This window comes from Cebus imitator, unplaced genomic scaffold (genome assembly GCF_001604975.1).
Source record: "Cebus imitator isolate Cc_AM_T3 unplaced genomic scaffold, Cebus_imitator-1.0 Scaffold446, whole genome shotgun sequence".
NCBI classification, from domain to species: Eukaryota; Metazoa; Chordata; class Mammalia; order Primates; family Cebidae; genus Cebus; species Cebus imitator.
In genome coordinates, this window is record NW_016107761.1 from 550711 (window position 1) to 570705 (window position 19995).

A 19995-nucleotide genomic window follows, 5' to 3' on the forward strand; every position below is an offset into this window, starting at 1 on the left:
CACACACAATTGCCCTCACTAGTGAGAAGCAGCAGGATCCTTGTATAAGAAGCCCTGCAGGGAGCAGGAAGGAAGCTGGCCAGGAATAAACCTAGAATATTCTACTTTTTTTATGGGTGGGGGGAGGGACTGGAAATACATTCAAGACAGAATGTGAGATGGGACCGAGTCTCCAAGACCTGGAATCCCTCATGTTAAATCATTTGGATGAATGCAGCCTTATATAGTTGTGTTCAAGAGATCAAGGGGAGGGGTTTGCATCCAAGTTGGGACCACAGTAAGAGGTATGTAGTCTTATATATGTGTATATGTATTGCTCAGAGAGCACCATAAGGAAATAGCAGGTTCAGGCGGGAAGGCAAGAGCATAATGGCCACGTGGTCCATTGCCTCCTTACCCCGCCAGTCTCCTGTCAGTGTCAGTGTTTTCTCTGCTCAAATAAAAGGGATGTGTAGGCACCGCTAGAATAATGGAGGCTCAGGCTCTTTATTCTTTTTCTTTTTATCATCTCTTCGTTTTCTTTCCTTTGCGACTGGAAAGTATATTCCATGAGGGCAGAAACCATCTGATACTTCTTTTAGATAACCATCAATAGTAAATATGAGAAAAGAAAATGCTTTCTAATTCTCTCTACTGTTGAAATAAGGTATCAGATTCCTGCCACAAACTACACTAAATGATTAAAATCTAAGCAGACCCGCAACTGATTAGTATCTCTTCCCTTACCACGGTTTTATAGATGGAGATTTGGTTTATTTCTTCATGCACAAACCAAAGATCCATTCTCTCACCGTAATCCCATCTCCCCAATCTGCAATTCCATTGCTAGTGTCTTCTCCCACGTCTTCATCTGCCATCCCACGGGATGCAGCTCTACATTCATAATCTAAAGGTTAGAAAGTTGCATCCATAAGACTTAGTTTCCCTGTGAGAAGCCCACACCAAGAACCCCTGGCCCACTGCCCTCTCTCTGCAACCTGGGAGGGACTTAAAAGTGGGGGCGGTGCAGCAAGACCCTGATGGGCACTTGCGTCTCCAAGTGCCCGCCTGCCTGCTCTCTCTCACTTTGGGCTTTCTGGGTACAGCTTAGACAGAAGGGTCTCCTTGCCCTTTCTCTCACATCTCTTCTGGACTCCACTTCTTGCCCGATGTAACCATAGTGCTTATATAACTCTTGCAACTTAGACCTTAATCTCCTACGCATGGGACCTGGTGTATCTACTCGGCCCTGTCCCACTGGCCAGAGTCCAGTCTTTCTCTTTTTGCTGCCCCGGGACCTCCTAGCTTTCATTTGCGCAGAAGATCACGTCTCAGAAACGTTACATTGGATTCAAGACGACGTCTTCTGGCCAGCCTCAGGTCCTGACATTGTTGTTAGTATACTGCGAATGAACTATCCTCGTCGTACTCTCCCATCCCCACCCAGGCCTGGAGGTCGACTATCTGCACATCCCCACACACACCAGCACGTCCAGCGAGCACAGAGAAGTGGACGACACGATTCACTTGCAAAGACTTCACGTTCGGTGTTTGGGTGGACAAAACAGCGCACTTGAAACGCAAAGCCCAAAGCTGTGTCCAATCACGTTCCTGTGTGTGTCCCAGATGCGGCCCCAGGAAGAAAACAAGTATTTGCGGAATTTGGTGGCCAAGGTCCTTCTGCCGGGCTTTATTCTCACCCCCCCACTCCACTTTTTCTCGGGGCATCCCCTACCCCCGGCCCGCAAAATCCATCAACTAGAACCTCGGGGTAGGCCCTGGGTTCGTGCTCCGGCTCCCGAAACCCAAGCCGGGGTTCTCCGGGCGAGAGCCCGGCAGGGACTCGGCGAGGAGCCCCGGGAGCCAGGCTGGGCGCGGACGGGCAGAGGGGCGCGGCGGCCCGGGCCGCAGATCCCCGAGGGGGCGCCGCGGCACGGCCCAGGCGCGGGCGGGGAGGCGCGGGGCACAGCCAATCCCCGGGCCGCCCCCTCCCCGGCCGCGGAGAGCCGAGCCGGGGCGGGGGAGCCAGGCGGCGGCGGCGGCGGCGGCGGCGGCGACGGAGCTGCCGTGGGGAGGGATGGAGAGGGGAGGGGGGAGCGGAGCCGAGCGGAGACAGCCGCGGCGCTGCAGAACGGCTGGGGCGGCGGCGCGGCTCCCGGTGCTCCCCCCGGCGCGCGCCCCGAGTCGGTGAGGGCCCGGCCCGGCGGCCCCCGGAGCCATGGGCTGCATCGGCTCCCGGACTGTGGGTGGGTAACTGCGGCCGGGAGGGGGCAGGGCTGGGCCCCCCAGGCCACCCTCCGGCCCCCTCCCCCATTCCTCTCCTCGCGCCTCCCGGCGCCCCGCACCGCACCCGCCTAGCCCTGCTCGCTCCTGCACTTTCCCTCCGTCCGCCCGCGGTCCTCCGGTCCTTCCTTCCTGCCGCTCTCCTCTCGCGCCTCCGGGGCTGCCCTCCCGCTCCGCTCGGCTCCTTCTCCCCGCCGCCCTCCCGCAGGCGCGGTCCTCTCCATCCTCTCCATCCATCGTCCTCCTCTCCTCTCCTCTCCTCCGCCGCTCGGCCCGACTCTCGGTCCCCTCATCCCTGCCCCTCCAGGCCCTCCGCCTCTGCTCCGCCGTCCCCAGCGCCTCCTCGCATTCCCCACTCGGGAGCAGCCCCCTGCGAGGGACCCCCGACCCCCGCGCCAGCCCCAAGTCTCTTTCGCACGCCCCCCACGCCACCCCACGCCGCCGCCTCCATCTGGCTCGGGTGCTTTGCCCCATCTCTCTCCCTCTCCGTTGCCTTTTTCTGTCGTTCCTGCCTCCTCCGATTCGCTTTGTTCACGTGCGTTTTCCCTCTGGGGCGGGGGCGGGATGAGCCCGGGTTCCACGCCCGGAGGGAGCGGGCCGGGGCCGGATAGAGGGAAGGGGCAGGGGACGCAGGGAAGAGGCGGGGGCTTTGAGGCGCGGAGAAGGGTCGGGAACCCACGGCCTGGGAGGGTGGGGCCGGCCCCGCCACGGCTGCCGGGGACCCGCCTGCACCTGTCAGCGGGGGCCGGCGGGGCGGGGCCGGCTCTTTATTTACCTTTGACGCGGGGAGGGAAGAAAGGCGCCTACTAATCCGTCTTCTCCCTCCAGCCTCCGGCTGGCTACCTCCCCGACCCCCACCCAGGCACCCACTCCACTCTCGCCTCTCAGCGAATCCATCCTGCCCTTTCCCACCCCCTCCCCCATTCCTCCCCTTTCCAACTCCCAATTTCTCCCGCCTACACCTCCCGTTGACCTCAGGCTGAGGGAATAATTCGTATTATTATTACAAACTAACTCACTCTCCGGAAGCCTGATTTCTCTGAGACCCGGTTTATTTCCATGGATACCCCCTCCTCCTCTGCTTTCACCTCTTCTCCCCGGCTCTCTCCCTCCCCGCTGCCCCCCACAGCTCTGACTCAGCTCTCCGTCTCCCACAAAGGCCACCTCCCGCTCCCCTCTCCCCCACTGTGCCCTCCCCTGTCTCCCTTCTCCGCAGGCTGTTCTCTGCCTGCCCCATTCCCGCTGTGTCCCGAGGGCCGTCTTTCCTCTTCTCCCCCATCCATAGCCCCCATCGGCCCAGTCACCACCTCGGAGCCTCGGAGCCTCGGGGGAGAGCAGGCCAAACTTTGGAGGGTCCTCCCTCCCCTGGCCAGTTCACACAGGCCCCTAACTTCGCCAGCCCTGCTGATGCGGTAAACGCCTTCTCCACCCAGCCCATTCATTGCTCCCCTTCCCACGAATGGAGCCGACCCCTAAACTCACAACTGCACAACTTCGTTAGTATAAAGGGTCTGTGTGGTCAGATGGTTCAGGCAGCCATCTGATGCGTGAATAGTCTCTTTAAAAAGACCCAAACAGTTCTTCCCCAAGACTTTCGGGAGCACCATCCTGCCCTCCGTCCGGGAGTCTCCCTCCAATCGGAGCTCTGACCTAGTTCTAACAAAGACCCTCCTCCCCTGGGCCCTCCAGTTTCCCACTCAGCCCTCAGACCCTGTCTGCATTTCCCACCATCTGCTGTCTCCTCCCCAACTCGAATTCCCATTCTAGTTCCTATTTTAGAAAGTTCACTTTTCTCCTTCTGCTCCCCACCTTCCCTCCACTTTATCCATCACTTGTCTCCCCAGTCAGGTGAAACGCCCCCAGCTAACCCTTGGCTTCTCTGCTCAGTTTCTGGGAGGACACACCCAACTCCTTGCTATCCAACTCCTGCCTCCATTACCCGGAAGTCCTCTTGCTGTCAGACAGACTCACCAACTCTTAGGAAGGGCCCACGAGGGGAGACACATTCTTTCCACCCTAGGCATAGAGAAAAGCTCCTCACTAGGGCAGTTCTGCCTTTATTCTGTAGAGTTGTAATAGAGAAAAAAAAAATAGTTCCCATACAGAAACCCTCCAAGAGTCCTCAGGACAAAATAAGAATTGGTTTTCTGAGAAAACCCAACCTCCCAACCTCTGACTCGTCCACATAAACAACAACAAATAAGGCCATACAACACTTTTTCTGAGTGCGCTATTCTTGGTTGAGCTAAAACTGAATATTTGGGCTCAGCATTATTACTTGTCTCCCCTAGAATTTGGAGAGCAGAGGGATATAAGAGGAAATGGGAAGCTGGGAGAAGGGGAGGGGTGGGAAGGACTGGCCCCAGGCTGTCGCCTCCTCTGCACTGGGAGATAAGGGTGGGCAGCTAACCTTCTGGCCCCCTCAGGGAATGAGGTGATTGCAGTGGATTGGAAGGGCCTGAAGGATGTCGATCAAATCAACATGGACAGCACCAGCTCACTGCATGGTAGCAGCCTCCACAGGCCATCGACTGAGGTGAGACCTCCGCACTCAGCCACCCCGTCTCTAGCTGCCTGCACTTCCTCAATTCCAAGGCAACAACCCAAACACTCCTTCAGACTGACACTTCTACAGAACATTTCTAACCACACATGCCAAGCAGTCCACACAGAGAACTCCGTCACCAATGTCAACCTTCGGAAAGCCCTCCCCCAACATCCCGAACTCCTAGAAGGCCCTGTGAGGAAGGGGGGTCCCTCGCATTGCTGGGAGTGGCTGGGATGCCCATTCCCTTTCCTCTCTCCTCACAGCAAACTCGAACTGATTTCTCCTGGGACGGCATCAATGTGAGTGCAGCTGCCCCCAGACTTCCCCATCCTCCCAAACTTCTCCTCCCCCTCTTCTCCCTCATACCTTCCAAACAGCACGGCGCTCCCTGGCTCTAGCCTCCCTGGCTGTAGCAGGCGCTGTGGGCCCTCACATTCTCAACCTGTGCCCCAGCTTTCTGGGGCACCGGGGGCCTATCCTTCCTTGGGACTCTCGGGTATAGCAGCTTTCCTTATCATCTGCCCTAGCTCGAATGTTTTTTCCTGGAAACCATGAACCTCCTCCATGTATAAAGCACACCCGTACCTTCTTATTCCTCTGCCCTTCCTCCCACGTTCCCATCCCAGCTCTCCATGGAGGACACCACTTCCATTCTTCCGAAGCTTAAGAGAAACTCTAACGCCTATGGCATTGGGGCCCTGGCCAAGTCATCATTCTCAGGTGAGACTCGCGATGCAGGAATGCCTTCAGACAAAATAATGCTGACAGACTCCTTGGTTCAGCCTCTCTGCTCCTTTGGAGTTGATGAAGACCCTCATCCCCACACCCTAACTTATGCACCCTTCTGTCAAGCCTCCCACCCTCCAGGCTATGCCCCCCACCATCCCATCTATGGAGTCCTTAGGGGAACCTGCCCCAGTGGGATGGAGTATCATGGGGCTGAGGTGGGAGTAACAGGGAGGGTCTGGTTATGGGTATTGTGTGACATTCTGGAGGATGTGGGAAATGTCTGGCCCCTTAGGGATCTCACGGAGCATGAAGGACCATGTGACAAAGCCCACAGCCATGGGGCAAGGCCGGGTGGCCCACATGATTGAGTGGCAGGGCTGGGGGAAGACGCCAGCTGTTCAGCCACAACACAGCCATGAGGCCGTGCGCAGGGATACAGATGCCTACTCCGACCTCAGTGATGGCGAGAAGGAGGCACGTTTTCTAGCAGGTACGTGTACCCCGAAGCCTCAAGAGAAACACTTTCAGGATGGCCACGGACTGACCCTCCAACATGACCCCCTGTGGCAGGAATAGCCCCATCCATATTTTGACCAGAGATGTACATTTCCCAAACAGCTCTTATTTTAAATATTTTGATTTGCTAATTCAAATAAGTGCCCTCAAACATATTTTGTATGATCATCTCAGAAAATGAGGGGAATTAGATGGGACTTGTGGGTCCACCTGTCCCAGATGCCTTCTCTCCTCAACACGGGACTATCCAAACCCTGAACTCCCTCAGTGTGGGAAAACAATGGGCAGGCCTTGGTCTTTGAAAGGCTCTGCTTCCACTCATGTTTCCAGAAGTAAAAGAAAGAAAGGCCTTGGGGATGTCTTTTAGCCTTTGCCTCCTAGCATTTGGAGTCATGAATTCACTTACTGGACTCATTACTTGTGACAACCACTAGAAGATTAAGGGAACTAGGTGAGGAGACGGGAGGCCTACAGGAGAGGTTTAGTTCCAGGAAAGTAGTGTAGGTCTGATGACAGGCATGCGGTGTGCTTACAAGAGTGGCCAAGCCCCGGTGCAGGTCTAAATAAGATGCCTAGAAAAAGATAGGTCTGGAAGAGAAAGGAAGTATTGTCGTGTTGGCGGTATGGGCGAGAGGAGAGATATCAGTGGGGAGGGTGACAAACAAGTAGGGTTGGGGGGAGCTTCAACTCACTCATGGATTTAACTAGAATATCCCCAAGTCTACCCATCCCCTTTTCCTTCCAATCCCTTGAACTTTCAGTTTTATACTATGGTGGACCCACAAGCCCACGATGATCTCTTGAGGGTTCTCTGTTGATCTTGAAATCTACTCTCTAGATTGCAATTCCTAAAAACCTCCAAAGATAAATTTCTGGAAACCCCAAATTTGAATCTCTTAGGATATCTCACCAGAAGACCCCAAACTCTTTCCCCTAGGAATCCTAAATCTGATGTTTTAGGAAGTTCCCCATAATACTGCCTTCTTTGGGGACATATACAAGGGCTGTGCTGTCCATAAGTTAGCCACTGGCCTCATGTGGTTACTGAGAACTTGATATGTGGCTCTTCTAAATAGAGATGTGCTTATAAGTGTAAGATATCAGCTGGATCTCAAAGTCTTCATATAAATAATGGAATGTAAAATATCTCATTAATAAGTTTTGATTATAGGTTGAGATGAAAATCTTTTTTATGTATCAAATTAAGATACATTATTTAAGTTGATTTAACCTGTTTCTATTTCATTTTAAACATGGCTACAGGAAAATTTAAAATGATATAAGTGGCTTGCATTATGTTGAACTTTCAGTTTTATATCACGGTGGGAAATTCAGGAATTCCAGGACAGTGCTGCACTAAGATACCTCCCTACCCCACGCATGTGTCTAAGGATTCCCTGAGGTATTTTGTGGTCGCTGCATTTCTTCCCGCAGGCGTCATGGAGCAGTTTGCTATCTCTGAGGCCACACTCATGGCCTGGTCTTCCATGGATGGTGAGGACATGAGTGTGAACTCCACCCAGGAGCCACTGGGCTGCAACTATGGTGACAACTACCAGGAATTGATGGAGAGTCAGGGTGAGAGATGTTCCAGAATCCAACCTCTGGGGCCTACGAGGCCTCCCCGCCTGTCTAGGCTGCCCCCATTCACCTCCGTTCTTTTAAGACTTCCGTGTTCATCTCGGCTTTCCCATTGTCCTCCCTACTCCCTGCGCCCTCCGTGTCTGACTGTCTGACTCCGGGTTCTCTGTGCCGTCTCCTAGCAGTCTCTTGTGCTGTCTGTGTTGTCGTTCCTGCCGTTGACATTCTGTGGCTCCACCAACCTCCACAATTCTTTTTACAGATGCCCTGGCTCAAGCCCCCATGGATGGATGGCCTCACTCCTATGTGTCCCAGGGCATGTACTGTCTGGGGTCATCAGATGCCTGGGAAGCCAGCGACCAGTCCCTCATTGCCTCTCCCGCCACAGGATCCTATCTTGGGCCCGCATTTGATGACTCACAGCCCAGCTTGCATGAAATGGGACCTTCCCAACCGGCTTTGGGCTACTCTGCTCCGGAGCCTCCACCTTTGCTGGGGGGAGACACTGACTGGGCTCCAGGGGTGGGTGCAGTGGACCTGGCCAGGGGCCCTGCTGAGGAGGAGAAGAGGCCGTTGGCCGCTGAGGAGGAAGAGGATGCGGGATGCCGGGACCTGGAGTCACTCTCCCCACGAGAAGACCCTGAGATGTCTACCGCGCTCAGCCGAAAGGTGTCTGACGTCACATCCTCAGGCGTGCAGTCCTTTGACGAGGAGGAAGGCGAGGCCAACAACTAGCTTCCTCCCCCGCGATGCCCTGCCTTCCACTCCCACCTGAGGGCCATGGCTGCGACCCACACACTCCCTCCCCCCAGCAGTACAGCTGAAACTGGGCAGACCACAGCGGGGAACCCAGGAGCTTCCAGTCCTCTCCCGGAAATGGAGGACCAGGATGGGATTTTATCCAGGCTTACGCTCTAGAAACCTGCACGTCTGGGAACTGAGACCCGGGCGACTAGATGGCCGTGAGCTTGGTGTGGCTGTGGAGAAGGACCTGGGCTGTGGGCTTCTGGGTCTGTGCCGACAAAGCCCCCAGTATGTGCACCCTGAGGTCGGGGGCAGCGCAGCTGTGCTCAAGACTGGACCTCAGTTCTTCACTCCCTGATTTCGTCTTCCAGGAGCCGTGACTGTGCTGTCTGAATGCCTCCTTTCTCCATTTCACTCTTGCTTTTCCCGACTCCGTTTTCTCTGGCTGTGGCCATAGCTCATCCCTACTGAGAGAACAGACCTCAGGGGCTGTTGGACATGGCTGAACAGGCTCAGGGGAGGCTGCCTGAAGGGCACGTCCACTTGGAGGGTGGAGAGGCTGCCTCAGCGGGTCATTGGGCTTCTGAGATCTGGAGTCAAGGAGGAGGTGGATGCGGCAGCTGAGATTTACAGGGGGCACAGACGTGATTCTTTCCTTCGAGGCCTGCCTGGAGACAAGTGAGTCACTGAGGAGACCAAGAACAAACACAGCCACTTGCTCTGGGATCTTGAATATCCCATGGCTGAAAGGAGGATCCCAAGGATCTGGGAAAAGACCCAGCCCGGGCTGGCTGCTCCAGCTCTTGCTTCCCTTTCAGCCTTCTTCCATCCCTGCTCCGGGAGCCCGGCCCTGAGGAGGGTGGGGGGACATCCGTCTTGGATACACCGACGCAGGATGCAGGTGTCCCCAACAGCGGGGAGAGCATGAAGGCTGTCTCCCCTACCCACCCCTATCCTCTGGAGCTGTTTACACTTTTCTCTTTGCCTTTTCTACATTTTTATAACTTCTTGGGCACTCAGGGTTGAGTGGGGTGGAGGGAGGAGTCCGGTGCTGTCACTCTCCTGGCCAGGCGGGGTTGTGGCTGAGGGCGAGGGTGGGCACTCGGCACTTTCTGCCCCTTCTTCAGCTCCTCCCAGGACTCCCAAACAGCCTCACAGCTGTCCTTCCTGCCTCCCCCGGCCTCCTACCGGAGGAAGAGGAAAAAGCTGATTCTTCCTTCCAGGATGGTATATGGTGAGACACAAGCTTCCCTCCCACACTTGGCGTCCATGCTGGTGGGCACTGAGCAGCCTGTGTGCCCCAGGACTTCTGTAAGAGCACAGGCAGAGGACGGGCAGAGCGAAGCAGCAGCGCTGTGGGGCTGGAGAGCACTTGGCCCTGCCACTGCCAGGGTGGCCCCTCCCCAGCCCTTGGCACAGGCAGAGTTTGGGTAGGAGAGAGGCCTAAGAGGTTCACTGCCCTACTTCCTTCTTTCCTCATGCCCTTCTAGGCTCCAGCTCCCGGGCCTTGTGGCCCACCACCTCTGTTGGGGGTCCCACTACTTGCATCCTCTGCTGGAAGGGAGCACTGGTGTCCCCTCCCAGCCCTGGGCACAAACTTCGCCCTCACCCCCAGGCCCCAGAACTTATTATTTTGAAATAAGGAGGTTGAGAGTTGGGGTGTTTCCATCCATCTATGATCCTGTCCTGCCATGAAGTTCATACTCTCTTACACACTCTCCTGGGATGCAAGCAGGGCAGGAGGTCCCAGGTCTTCCCTGGGAAGGGGAGAATTGTTATCCTGAGGTTGGTTTTTGGAGGAAACATGGGCGTAGGCAAGGTGAGCCAAAGCAGATGCAGTCACCTAACTGAATACTGCCTGCACAGGGGAAGAGACCTCTTGTGCTTGCGAATGTATGCTGACTCCGTGTCCCAGGATCTCATTTCTAGGAGCTCCGAGAGGTGGTCTAGCATGCCGGCCCTGGAAGCTGTTCTTTACCAGTCTCCTGCTGCAGGCTCTGGGGTTTTGCATGTTCAACCTTCCTTCCACGGGGTCCCTGGTTCCCCACCTTCTGCAATCCTCGCTATTCCCACATCACCTCTTCCTCTCGTCTCATTCTCCCAGTGCCCATATTATCCCTCCAGACCACAGTGGACATCTCACCCAGTGAATGCGTTCATTCATTACAGTTCCTTCTTGCTCAGGCCCGGGGGAGTTAGGAAAGGTAGACCACAGCAGCTTTCTTTCCTCCTTCCCTTTCCCAAGGAAGCCAAATGGTCCCTGACAAAAGATGACTAAAGGTCTGAAGGATACATGAGCAGGGGCTTGGTGTCCCCAGGGTGCTGGCATATCGCTGCAGACTGGAAGTCAGGTGGGGGTCTGCCTTCTGCAAGGAGCTCCCACCCGCTCTGAAGAGGGAGGAGACTGAGGAGCTGACCTGGGACCATCTTAGGACTCTTCTGGTGCTGGGGGCAGGGTGCATGGGGGTTGCTTATCGCCTATTTCGGGGTGGGGAAGCATGTGCAGGAAGAGGCTGTTGTGGGGTGGGAAAGGGTTGCTTTTCCTTTGGGGTTAGGGCTGTGCAGCACGTTTTACAGCAGTCCCGGAACAGGGCTGTTTTTATATTCTTGTGAATGAAAATGCTCTTGCTAAATGATTTTCTTTTTTTGGGAGGGGGGGTGTACTTTCGTTTACAATTGACTTTATTAAATGAAAATCCATATCTTCCACTCCTCCCCCTCCATTGTCCTCTCCACCCCCACACACCTTCCTTCTTGTCCCTGTGTTGAAGAGGGGATCTTGGGGAATGAGCTCACTATCTTCTCAACCTCACCTTTACATCCCACACACCATCTTCCAGGTCTGGGAAATACCCATTTTTATGGCCAGTCTTAGCATGTTTTCTTAATGTGACATTCCCACCCCAGGCCCAAGAGAGATTCTATGACATATATTACAGAGAGAATTCTATATCAATATATATAAATATTATAGATTATGTACAAAAGGGCATGGGCTCAATGCCCACTGCCAGTTCCTCCCCCCTAGGCTTCAGTGTCTCTCTTGGCCTGGGGAAGTGGGAGGGATGTGATGCTGGAGAAGGCTACAGGCTGTGTTCAATGACACTAAACAGAACATGGTGGCATCCTCTGACTATGAGTGTCTTATTTGGGGGATGGAGGAGACTGGGAAGAGGGGAGGAAAAGGAGGAGAATGTCAGAGAGGGGACATAATGGCAGAATTAAGGCAGACGGGTTGGCAGGGTGGGGGAGAAAAGCCTTGGGTATGGAGCAAGGGTTTGGGGATGCTCACAGCACCTGGCCTCCCTTTCTAGAGAAAGCATGCTGATGGAGCACATAGCCAGGCTTCCTGCTGCTGATCTGGGGAGGGTGAAGATGTAACTGTCCCAAGTGTGGGCAGCACTCCAGAGCCCTGCCATCTTGTCACTCAACTCCTAACTCTCCAACCCTAGGACAGGCATCTGAAGAACTAGTCTAAGAGGGGGCTGGTGTCTGAGTGACCCAGTGACCTAGCTGCTCTGAGCCCTGATTCTTGGCAGGAAAGGCCCTGGCTAGAGCAGCTCCAGGGCAGAGCTGACCTTTGGCAGGAGAGTCAGTAACTACAGTGGAGAGAGGGAGGATGCATTTCCTAGGGAGTAACCTGGACACTGGCAGGCGAGGAAGCTGTGCTGTGGAATAGAAGGGTTTTCTGCCAGAGGGAGTCAGCAGATACCCTGGGGGCGGGACTGTTGGGCAACAGGGCACCTGCTTCTTTTGCACAGAGCCGTCAGCGACCTTTTCTTCCAGCCTGCTGCCCCTGATAGTCTTTTTCTCTGCATCTCACTGCTTGAAGCAGGGGACAACGGAGGGGGAATGTGGGTGGCCTTTCATTGCCCTAGTAACGGCCTGGCCTGGAGACAGGCAATGGGAGCCAGGGAGGGGTCAGAGGCAGATTGCAGGAGCAGCAGCGGATGTGGGCCAGCGCAGGGCTCTAAGAGAGGCGGCTGTGGCTGGCCTGGAGGCACGTTCTGGGGTAGTCAGTGGCTGAGGCCACTGGATGGTCCCATCCCCTCCTCCAGTATGGCACTTGCAGGGCCACAGTCATTCTGGGCCTCCCCTTACCCTACCTCTTGGAGACCCTGAAGCACAGGTAGCAAGGTGCTGGGACAAGAGCACTGGGGAATTGTTGGGGGAGGGGAGGCAGGGTATTCCCTACCTGCACACCAGGAACACTCAGGAAGCCCCATGGAATATCAGGGGCCCTTCGCTAAGGTTGGGGCCACCTGCCAGGCTGGGAATGGGGAGAACAGTCGAAAAAATTGACCAAGGCTCTTCCCTGCCTAAATGCTGATTCCTCCTTTAAGACTAACACTATCACATTAAAAAAATTCCTGGAAGAGGCCACGACATGGGCATGACCTTTCCAAATTCAGGATGTACCCTGTCCCACATAAGTCCACCCTCAGGCTGGGCCTCTCGACAGTCTTTATAAGGGGGTCATGGGAGGGGATCAAAGGATCAGTTCATCCTCATCCTCCTCATCTGTGGATCGCAGGCTGGGGCCTTGTAAGATGTCGGCTAGTTCCTCTTCCAGCCCTGGACTCTCCACCAGCTCCAGCTCCTCCAGCTCACCCTCTGCCTTGCTTGGGGCCAGGGAGAGAGGGGGCTCTGGGGAGGGAGATGGCACAGGGGTCTCTGGGGAAGCAGCAGTCACATCCCCTGCTCCAGTGTCCCCAGGCCCGTTCTCAGTCAGGTTCCAGTTCTCTGCAGAAGGTGAGGGTCCCCCGGGACTCTTTCGAGTTGTAGTTGTGTTCCGGAAGCTGGCAAGGGGAGGGCGGAGCTGTACCCCAGACTTGGTGTGCCCCTCAATGGCCTTCTGTAGCTGAGGAGCAGTGGGAAAGGAAAAGAAGGTAAAAAGTTGGAAAATGAAAAAAGGTGGGCAGTAAGAGACAGAAAAAAACAGATACAATGAAAGGAAAAAAGAACAGAAAAGATAACAGAGTGGCAAAAGGGGGAGACAGAGACAACAAGGAACAATCAGAGAAAGAAGTGAGAAAAAGGACAAGAAAAGGGGCATGACAGATCCACCTGCCAACTCAGACCCTTGGGTGACCTCTTCCTTCCTAGTGACCACCTGCAGCCACATCCCCCCACTGCCCTGTTTCCACAGCTTTCCCCAAAGCTCATCCCTGAGAAACTGTGACTCATGCCTGGAACCCCCATCTCAAACTCGCACTATCTGCGGAAGATCACATGAGCCCCATCTGGGGTGGAGAATTCCATTCCCTTCAGGGCTGTAGCCATAACAGGCTTTGTAGTCTCCTCTACCTCAGCTGGCTGCTCCTTCTACCCCCTGCAATCTCTGCATAAGAAATAGAGAGGGGAATCGGCACAGTGGCTCATGCCTGTAATCCCAGCACTTTGGGAGGCCGAGGCAGGTGGATCACCTGAAGTCAGGAGTTCAAGACCAGCCTGCCCAGCATGGCGATATCCCATCTCTACTAAAAATAGAAAAAATTAGCCGTGCGTGGTAGCACATGCCTGTAATCCCAACTACTCGGGAGGCTGAGGCAGGAGAATCGCTTGAACCTGGGAGGCAGAGATTGCAGTGAGCTGAGATCACACAACTGCACTCCAGCCTGTGTGACAAGAGTGGAAAAAAAAAAAAAAGAAAGAAAGAAAAAAAAGAAATAGGGGAATCTGAGCGGACTTTTGAGATGCTAATATCCCTTTATCCCTTCTGCATCCCCTTATCCTGTGCCCAGCCTCCCCCCTGCTGCTCAAATGGGACACATCGTGATTACCTCCTCCAGGGCCAGGACGCCCCTTAGCTTCCCCATGCTGGTCACGTAAGCGAGGTGGAGGCCGAGGAGTGAGAACAGGGTATGAGTCTGAGTGCGAAGAGCACAGGTCAGTGCATGTTCCTTGCCCCACAGCTCCCTGCCCTCCCTGCAGCCCTGAGCAGTCAGCAAAGGACTTGCCTTGTGCAGGGTTGTCTGCTCCACCAGCTGGAAGGGAGACTGGTCAATACAGCAGGAATCAAAGCAGACAGGCTGGCTCAGCTGCTCCTGCTCCCAGGCCTCAATCTGTCAGCCAGAGGAGGAAGGTCACCAAAATCACAGTGCCTCCTGTCACACCAGATAGCTGATTCTGACCCCAAATGGCCCTCCTAGCCCCTGCCCAGAATCTGAAAACATGCAAGGACTGATCACAGATCCCCCAGATCAGAGGCCTTCCTCCTTCTTCCCAGGTGACAGAGCCTCTCCGTCCTTCCTCATCAGGCCCCCAGCCCACCCTAAACCCCCAGGTACCCAGAATATCCCCCCCGTCTTCTAGGCCCCAACTCTCCCATCCCCTGGTGTCCCAAACATTTGTGATTTCCAACCTCTTTCCCATCTATTTTCCACTACTCCTAGAAGATGTGGAGCTTCAATCAAACCAGACTGCTTTCTGCTCTTCAAATATGCCTTCCCCCCCTTTGTCTTTATGTTCTGACCATCTGGAGTTCCTTTACCTGCCCTACCCTGTCCCCTGACTCTCCCATTCAGATGTGTTTCTCCCTTTTAAAATTCCCATAGTACTTGCTGGTCTCTCCTTCTCAGAAATGACATTGGCCTTGCTCCCTGCTGTGCTGGCATTTGTCTTACTAATAGGTGGGAACTTCTTGAGTGTTATGTGGTATCCACTGCTGTACATTGTCAAGAAACTAGCACATCACCTCTCATGCAGGGAATCATGGGAGTACTTGTTGAAATTGAAGAGCTATGCTGGACCTCTTGGCACTTAGTTGACTTGAGCAAAGCCAGTTTTTGTTTTTGCCTATGACAAAAGGCACAAAGGCCAGCCATCCTCTTCACTTTAGATACGCACACCAAAATTCCCAATAGTCCCAATAATCCATTACATCTCTGGCTCTCACACGTGTTTCTAAAATTTTCTAAAATCTCTTCAGTCAGTACCATCTGAATGACCTAGAACTCTATTTTCCTATTTGTCCAAATCTACACCTCTCAAACTTCAGGGAATGTCACCAAACGCCATTATATAGATTTAGGATCTAGCGTGTGGTCCATAGCGATGCTCACTCCACCTGTCCTGTCCTGGTATTTCTGGATTACAATCATGCCTCCTCTCTACTTTCATATTCCTCAGTAACGGATTACACAGGGTTACATAGCATAGGATGGACGACCACTTAGCAGGTGTGTTGTAGAGAAGATTTAGGTACAGTATGGGGGCCAGACCTTGCCAACCATAGTTTGGTCCATCCTGCCCTCTTGGTCCTTTCTACGGTCATCTGTGGCCTTATGTTCCGTTTTTGCCTTTCCTTAACAATGAGGCAATATTTTCAGTGAACGATTATCAAGTATATCCTCTTTGCCAAGCATTTTTCTAATTGCCTTAAATGTTTTAGCTTAATCTTCTCCAATAACGCTATCATTATCTTCATTTTGTAGATGAGAAAACAGAGGTACAGAGTGTTTAAGTCATTTGCCCAGGATTGTACAGACAGTTGTTTGTGTCCCTGGAATACAAACAGTAGTCAAGATTAGAAGCCTAGCTCCACCAGTTTTTTGCCTAAAGGATACAGGACATTGCTGTTGAGGCTGATGTGTTCCAATACTTGAATAAGCTCAGTCCCAGTTAGAAACAGAGCTCTGTGTGTACTCCAGAGTATGCAGAATTAAAGAAATCCTAGCGGGAACTTCTGGCAACATATAATTTAATCTTTCAATATTCCCATACTGTACCCATACTGTTTTTAGGTCAATATCAACATCTTGATATTGTCAAGGGTGTCATCCGGTCTGAAAATTGTGTTCAAAATATCCTGCATTTTGACTACTATTGTATCTTATCCCTCTAAAATGTCTCAATGAATCACATGGGAGTTGGTAGCTCCTTAAAGTCTTCCTTGAAAAAGACATAAGCTAGAAATGATGGTCTACCTTCTTTTTATTCCTCACTGCACTTTATTTCCAGTGGTCATTAAATAACCACACTGATCTACTAGCTGGTTTTCTCTCTGGTTCATTGAAAAAAAAGCAGGAAAACTTATTATTATTGATTTTAGCAATCTAACAAAATACTCCTTAATTGCAATTTTGGCCTTTCTGATTCCTGCTTGTGGGCAGAAGGAATAGTATTTCTTTTTCCTCTGTGATCAGCTATTTGACTTTTCCACAAGTCATTTATCAGAAGCGTGTGTGTTTTGAAAGGTGGGGAAGGTTTCCTTTCTCTCTTGTCACTCACAACACCCTCCTCCAACCCGGTAATGCTTTTCATTGTCAGCACATATTTATTCTGGATATCTAATAAGATGTTTATTTAAAAATAATATCTGCTGGTTTTTTTTTTTTTTTTTTGTCAGCTAGTTGAGTTTTTTTTTTTTTTTTGTCAGCTTCATACTTTACAAGCTTTATGTTTCCAGCCTTTGCAGCAAACTGTGCATTCTTTTACCATATGGAATAGTTGCCAATGGATTTTCTTTGTTGTTCCTCCATAACCCCTCGGCATGTTCTGATCTGGACTGTTCAGCTGCCTGCTTTCAATCACTATTCCACATTCTGTTCCCTCCTTACAACAAAGCGCATTCAGAATGCTGGATTTTTCTCTCTTGGAGATTTGATAACTACCTCTTTTAGGAAAATAGGCATTTGTTTGCCCCCATGGTCATTATTTTCTTCCTTTTTCAGTTCTTCCCAGTAGCAATGCCTAGCATTTTCCAGTTGTTCACTGTCTCACGGCCCTGATCAATCCAGCACAGTAACCTCCACCAGGAGCAGATTTCCCCATTTTGGTTTTATTTTTTTTTGAGGCAGAATCTGGCTCTGTCACCCACGCTGGAGTGCAGTGATATGATCTTGGCTCACTGCAACCTCTGCTTCCTGGATTCAAGCAATTTTCATGCCTCAGCCTCCCAAGTAGCTGAGATTACAGGCACCCGCCACCATGCCCAGCTAATTTTTTGTATTTTTAGTAGAAATGGGGTTGGCAACGATGGTCTTCAACTCCTGATTTCAGGTGATCTGCCTGCCTCAGCCTCCCAAAGTGCTGGGATTACAGGCGTGAGCCACTGAACCCAGCTTCCCATTTTAGTTTTGATGTTTTTCTTCCATCTTGCTGTTTTAGTGCCAGCCTCCTGGTGCCATTATACCTCCATTAAAGCTTTGCCTGATCCAGAAAGTCCATAATCTCTAAAACGTCTGGGGCTCATCTTAGCATCATGGCCCCATTTGCTCATGGAGGCTCAATGCTTTCCTCTTCTGAAATGACTGTATCCCTCTGAGAACACCTCCATTCCCGTCACACACTCATTACCGTCTCCATAATCATCCTTATTTTTATCCTCTCAAAATACTTCCCATTCTATTTCATGACAACACAATAAAGAAGGTAGAAACAAAATCACAATATCTTCATTTGGCAGAACAATCCACCCCAGGTTTCAGTTTCCCTTACTCACCTCTTCAGGTGACATGTAATCGACTAAATCTGTGGAATCCTAGAGAAGAAAGACATAGGTCCAAGTTATTTCCCTTTTCTTCTCACGGTAGCTATGGGTCCCAATGAAACAATAGCTATCGCTCCCTGGCCAGGACCAATGATGCCTCCCTTCTATCAACCCTTCCATATGAGCAAATTTCTCCTCTTTGGTGGGGTCTCTGCCTTCCTAAGAACCATGGGTTTCTCACTCTTCAAGGGCAGCCTCCCTTTCTCCTGTATCATCAAACACATCTCCTCTCACCTGGGTTGCTTTCTTCTTTGTGGGGTGAGCTCTGCCCAGGAAGCAGCGAAGCAGGGACTGAAAGATGGAGGGTCTTTGACCTGAGAGGAGTGGTGAGTGGATGGAAATGGGCACAAAGCAACAGGAAATGGCCAGCTCCCCCCCCCCACCACAAGGTGCCTGACATTTTCCCTCCAAAGAGGTGCACTTCCCAGGTACTTTACCCTCTCTTCTACCCTCCTAAATCACCCTCTGCTCCCACTCCCTGGGACAGTAACCAGGAAAATTGATGAATCAGAACCCCTCCCTCCCTCAATCCCCCAGCATCACCCCCCACCTCCCATAGGAGTTGCATGCAGGTCAAGATCAGGTCCAAGTGACCAGAAAGAACCCACAGGCTGAGTTGGAGTGCATGAGGGAAGAGTGTCACCTGCAGGCTCTGGTGCTTCCGGCTGCTGTTTGTGGCCAGGCAGAGGCCCATTGGGCTCTTCTGGGGACAGGGGGACAGTAGGAGAGGAGTGGGGAGCAGAGGAAGGAGGCAGCTGTAACGAAGAGTAAGGAGTCTCAGCCTGTTGGGAACAGAGACTGCCTGGGGCTTCACTGTCTTCACCAGTCGGTGGATGTTCTGGGAAAGCAAACTCTATCCTTCCCCCCAGTTAATAAATTCCTATATCCCTTTGAATTGTGGAGGATACCATCATCTGTAACCTTATCTTCTTTAGTCCCTGGATCCAGGGACACTGGTCTCTTTGGAACCTGATCCGGAATTTCTGGCTTTCTCAGTTAACAGCCTCTCCCCTCCCTCTTTCCACTACTTTCAGTGAAACTATGCCTGTCCCAGCCCAGCCCAGCTGACACCTTTCCCTTTGCTCCTCATCTGTCCTGCTCCCTGGCCCTTCCCGGCACGGTCACCTCGCTCTTCCCAGAGAAGTCTTCGTCTTCATCCTCATCCACAAAGGCGAACGACTCGGGCCGGCCTGGAGGCGCGCCGGGGAGCCCTTCCCCAGTCAGCCGCGCCTTCCCGTCGTAAGGCAGCTCGGACAACTTCCGCGCCATCTCCTGGGCCGCGCGCAGCCTGCGCTCAGGACACAGGTGGCGCTGCAGGAGGGCCTGCAGTTCCGACCGCTCCACCGAGCCCAGCAGGATCATGGAATCTGGGGGAAGTCCACGCCCTGCCTGAGTGCCCCCTCCAAGCCCTCCTGCACCACCGCGCTCCGCACCCCAAGAACAAGAGAAGCGCCCCCTACCACTCCCCCACATCTTTCTCAGCTTCCTGCAAACTCAGTAAGAATCCTCCAAGACTAACCTCGCTCAATCCCTTTTATTTCATCCATGTAGCAGGTACAGGGCCAATTGGTAGAGCACTAATTGGGCTAATTTGCGCTTATTTTGGTGAGGTCTCATATAGACTTCGGATAGGTGAGCTGATAATTAAGTAGGCTAATCAATGCTGTCCAAATAAAAAGAAACAGGAGAAGCCATTCAAATAAGCTGAGATGTGAAGACGCTTTGTTAGAAGTCTGTAAGCAATACAAACATTATATCTCTACCTGGAAGAAGGGAAACAAGGCAACTCTCCCTTTTGTATCTGACATTTTATCACTTAAAAAACCTGAGCCAGGTGCAGTGACGCACGCCTGTAATCCCAGCATTTTGGGAGGCCTAGGCGGGTGGATCACCTGAGGTCAGGAGTTCGAGACCAGCCTTGGGCTGGTGAAACCCCACATGGTGAAACCCCATCTCTACTAAAAATACAAAATTAGCTGGGGGTGGTGGCAGGTGCCTGTAATCCCAACTACTCAAGAGGCTGAGGCAAGAGAATCGCTTGAATCCAGGGGGCAGTGCAGTGAGCTGAGATTGTACCATTGCACTCCAGCCTGGGCAACAAGAGCAAAACTCTGTCTCAAAA

At 52.7% G+C, this 19995-nt stretch overlaps 2 protein-coding genes across 7 annotated transcripts in view; one reads left to right on the forward strand and one right to left on the reverse strand.

The window, feature by feature from the left end:
- The first annotated feature begins 2041 nt into the window (after positions 1-2041).
- FAM131B (family with sequence similarity 131 member B) lies at positions 2042-11510 on the forward strand. 6 transcript variants are annotated; one of them, XM_017511298.2, is made up of 7 exons: positions 2042-2225; positions 4689-4798; positions 5074-5109; positions 5437-5530; positions 5832-6029; positions 7490-7633; positions 7899-11510. In XM_017511298.2, exons 1-7 carry the CDS (start codon positions 2198-2200, stop codon positions 8369-8371), a joined length of 1083 nt encoding a protein of 360 aa, XP_017366787.1. In that variant the 5' UTR covers positions 2042-2197; the 3' UTR covers positions 8372-11510. The 6 variants fall into 6 exon arrangements, with proteins under 6 accessions (XP_017366787.1, XP_017366789.1, XP_017366788.1 ...); XM_017511300.2 differs by having other exon boundaries at positions 2093-2225; positions 5338-5530; XM_037732367.1 differs by lacking the exon at positions 2042-2225 and adding an exon at positions 2741-2797 and having other exon boundaries at positions 5338-5530.
- Positions 11506-19995, reverse strand: part of CLCN1 (chloride voltage-gated channel 1) — a 37807-nt gene continuing 29317 nt past the window's right edge. The window contains exons 17-23 of the mRNA XM_017511301.2: positions 18999-19240; positions 18517-18628; positions 18108-18187; positions 17826-17864; positions 14341-14445; positions 14164-14250; positions 11506-13241 (exon numbers count right to left, since the gene is read on the reverse strand). Of these exons, the coding sequence (XP_017366790.1) occupies positions 12870-13241; positions 14164-14250; positions 14341-14445; positions 17826-17864; positions 18108-18187; positions 18517-18628; positions 18999-19240 (1037 nt within the window). The 3' untranslated portion in view covers positions 11506-12869. The remainder of the gene's footprint in view (positions 13242-14163; positions 14251-14340; positions 14446-17825; positions 17865-18107; positions 18188-18516; positions 18629-18998; positions 19241-19995) is intronic.

Coding starts and splice junctions, on each gene's coding strand:
- FAM131B (XM_017511298.2), top strand. CDS start 2,198: ATGGGCTGCATCGGCTCCCGGACTGTGG. Junction 2,226..4,688: donor CATCGGCTCCCGGACTGTGG/GTGGGTAACTGC, acceptor TGGCCCCCTCAG/GGAATGAGGTGATTGCAGTG. Junction 6,030..7,489: donor GGAGGCACGTTTTCTAGCAG/GTACGTGTACCC, acceptor TTCTTCCCGCAG/GCGTCATGGAGCAGTTTGCT.